Here is a 2,929-nt window from a genome sequence, read left to right on the forward strand (position 1 = left end):
TGGTAATGAGTAGGACGACTACGCGTAACTCTCTTTTTGATGTAGACCTGTGTACATTCAGTTGCGTTTAAAACGTGTTTATACAGAAATTCGTTATAAAGTTATCGGTTTTTGTTGTTTTGTGACGTTGCACCTTTTCGTGTATGTAAGGTATTTAACCTTTATGGTCAAAGGGGCTGTGTTAATGTTATGTCTACATGGATTGTCCAGGTAGTTTTCCATTGTATTATTATAATTAGCTTGTCCATACAATTTCTCCAGCATCGCATTATCAGTCCTGAGTTCAGTTCAGTCTTACAATATGTGTTTTGAGTTGAAAGACTTTAGCGAACTCAGGACAGGTTCTCGTTTAAAACTGAATTTGAAAAAAACAAGACAACACCAGCATTGCAAATTCGATGCTTTAATATTATTATTATTATTATTATTATTTTACGGCAATATATATATACAAAAGGTGATCGAGTCGTTGTCCTTGATGCTATCAGGTCTGCAAGAAAAGGGGAAATTATGTCTTCGGGGTATTCTGAATTTGCTTAATGTTATGAACATACTCTAATACGTCTTACATAGTATCAATGGTATGCAGCACTCTACTTTATCGTCTGAGATAACTGTTCATTAGAAAGCTTTTTAATCATCAATTGCAATTTACATTTTTCTGTCATAGAAAGTTTTTTACACTTGTTCGGTTCTAACATTATGTGTATACCTTGTCCCTACAAGCTTATTTCCACCTCCTTCTGCAGCAGAGCACAAGTTTACAGCCCTTCTTGCACCATGGGCAACGACCAACAAACTTCTGCCACGGCCTGCACCACCTTCGGCATTTGCAGTAAGCTCCTGTGGCATATAAGGGAGATTACATACCATTTGTTTAAATAAATCGTACATCGCGTTCATCGTTCACAAACGTTTAATCGAGAACTATGTCATTATAAAGTACATCTTTAGTTTTTTATATAAATATCGATACTTCACATGATAACTAAAGCATTTTCACTGCATTATTGGTGTTTTTCCATTATTATTTTTTCTAATAAATTGCCATTTTACACAATTTCTGAACAATGAAAAAAGGGAAAGAGGTCGTATTCAAAATTTAAAAAAGAACTAATGTGGCATTTTAGGGGATGTGACTTCGCAAATATCTACTAACCCTATTATATTGACCATATATTCCGGATCACCTGAGAATTGGAGTTATTACATACACTATATTCTGCTATTTGCTTGATCATTTTTGCCTTAAGTTTCAAATGCCTTGAATTTGGCATGCACATCTACAAAATTACATTATATGAAAATGTTTTCATGGAAAAATATGTTAAGGTGTACTATTTGGCAAAATTGCAGTACTAAATCAGCAATTGTTCTGTAAAAACATACCCATTTGGCCTCCACCATATCCATATCCACCGCCTCCGTAACCTCCTACTCCGTAACCACCCCCATATCCGCCTCCAAAACCACCCCCGAATCCGCCTCCATAACCACCACCTCCACCGTATCCACCGTACCCGCCCATGTAACCTCCGTAACCTCCGTATCCGCCTCCGCCACCGTAACCGCCTCCGTAACCGCCTCCGTAACCGCCTCCGCCTCCGTAACCGCCTCCGTAACCGCCTCCGCCTCCGTAACCGATACCGTAACCTCCTCCGTAACCGCCTCCACCACCGTAACCGCCTCCAAATCCACCGCCAATTTATGAGAAAAAAAAATTGCAAAATATCGTTTTACATTTTTACTTCACCCTTTACTGATACTCAATCCTGTCGTCAAGTAGGAGATTCTGTGCCTAAATCAACTTTTGCTAAAAGTCGTTCATGGCTCTTCGATCTTTGATCCGAGTTTGTAATTAAGGCTGTAAATTTGTTACTTATCAACGTTTGAGAGTGTATATGCTCTAATTAAATAGTTTTCAGCGATGTAACATTATAGCTCGTCAACTCCTTATAAACATTAACCGAACAAACTGTTGTTGTTTTTGCAAGGTTTACCTCCTCCATATCCGCCTCCATAGCCACCTCCGTAACCACGTCTACAATGTTTTCCTTTACAAGGTTTCCACCGCCATGCCTCGCAAACTGCAAATAATCCGATGTGTTGAAAAGGATGAAATAAAGTTATCTATGTGTCACTAGTGAGCTAGCTCCGAAATGACTTAAGATATGTTTATCAATAAACATCTAGTACTTTTAATCAATATAAGAAAGAACACTTTACATACCGGATGCGGCGATTACCAGGCCAAGGAAAACGGAGATAAGAAACTTCATCGTGACGTCGTCGGTGTACGGCCCCACTCAATGCTGTTGCAACATTTCAACTCATTATATACCTTTCTTCACCAACATTTCAAGTCATTCGATCAATCATATCAGTATGTAGATAATTACGTTTAGCAATTGATGTGTGGTATTTATCATTATAAAAAGGAATTAAAGGTCGAATCGTGTCCTTGATTGTTTAATTTTAATAAAGAAATTCTTGATGCAAATGTTGATTGGGTTTTTTAGATAATAAAGTGAATTCAACAGCGTCTGATTAGCCACTATGTTTTTGCTGAAACAATTGCGTAAATAAATCCGATTATTACCATTGGCTTGCAAAAATAAAAACAATCATTATGTCGGTGAATTATTACAGCTGTTTTTATGTTTTTTTAACAGTTTCCCTAACTTTTCCCAACGTATTCATGAAACGAGACACTCTTCGTTTTAAAAACTAAAGAAAAAACGTCTTATAATTTCAAACTAAAAATAACAATGCCAGAAATGTGAGAATTTTTTTTTCATAACAACGAGTTAGAGAATAAAGACAGTACAAAGTGCATTTTTATGAGAATTTTTTTTTTCACATTTGATTTTAAATAAATTAAAAAACTTTCTTATTTTGGACGTTTCTGTCTTAAAGAAACAAACAAAAT

At 36.4% G+C, this 2,929-nt stretch overlaps 1 protein-coding gene across 2 annotated transcripts; it reads right to left on the minus strand.

Annotated features, from left to right (window-relative positions):
* Positions 1-387: 387 nt before the first annotated feature.
* LOC128231934 (ctenidin-1-like) lies at positions 388-2,365 on the minus strand. 2 transcript variants are annotated; one of them, XM_052945192.1, is made up of 6 exons: positions 2,231-2,365; positions 2,000-2,087; positions 1,633-1,700; positions 1,390-1,596; positions 713-843; positions 388-490 (listed from the first exon to the last, which is right to left on the minus strand). In XM_052945192.1, the coding sequence occupies exons 1-5, from the start codon at positions 2,277-2,279 to the stop codon at positions 728-730; spliced, it is 528 nt and encodes a 175-aa protein (XP_052801152.1). In that variant the 5' UTR covers positions 2,280-2,365; the 3' UTR covers positions 388-490; positions 713-727. The 2 variants fall into 2 exon arrangements, with proteins under 2 accessions (XP_052801152.1, XP_052801151.1); XM_052945191.1 differs by having other exon boundaries at positions 1,390-1,700.
* Positions 2,366-2,929: the final 564 nt, after the last annotated feature.

The sequence above is a fragment of the Mya arenaria genome, chromosome 4 (assembly GCF_026914265.1).
Source record: "Mya arenaria isolate MELC-2E11 chromosome 4, ASM2691426v1".
Lineage (NCBI taxonomy): Eukaryota > Metazoa > Mollusca > Bivalvia > Myida > Myidae > Mya > Mya arenaria.

Coding starts and splice junctions, on each gene's coding strand:
- LOC128231934 (XM_052945191.1), bottom strand. CDS start 2,279: ATGAAGTTTCTTATCTCCGTTTTCCTTGGCCTGGTAATCGCCGCATCC. Junction 2,088..2,230: donor CCTGGTAATCGCCGCATCCG/GTATGTAAAGTG, acceptor GATTATTTGCAG/TTTGCGAGGCATGGCGGTGG. Junction 844..1,389: donor ATATGGTGGAGGCCAAATGG/GTATGTTTTTAC, acceptor TATATGCCACAG/GAGCTTACTGCAAATGCCGA.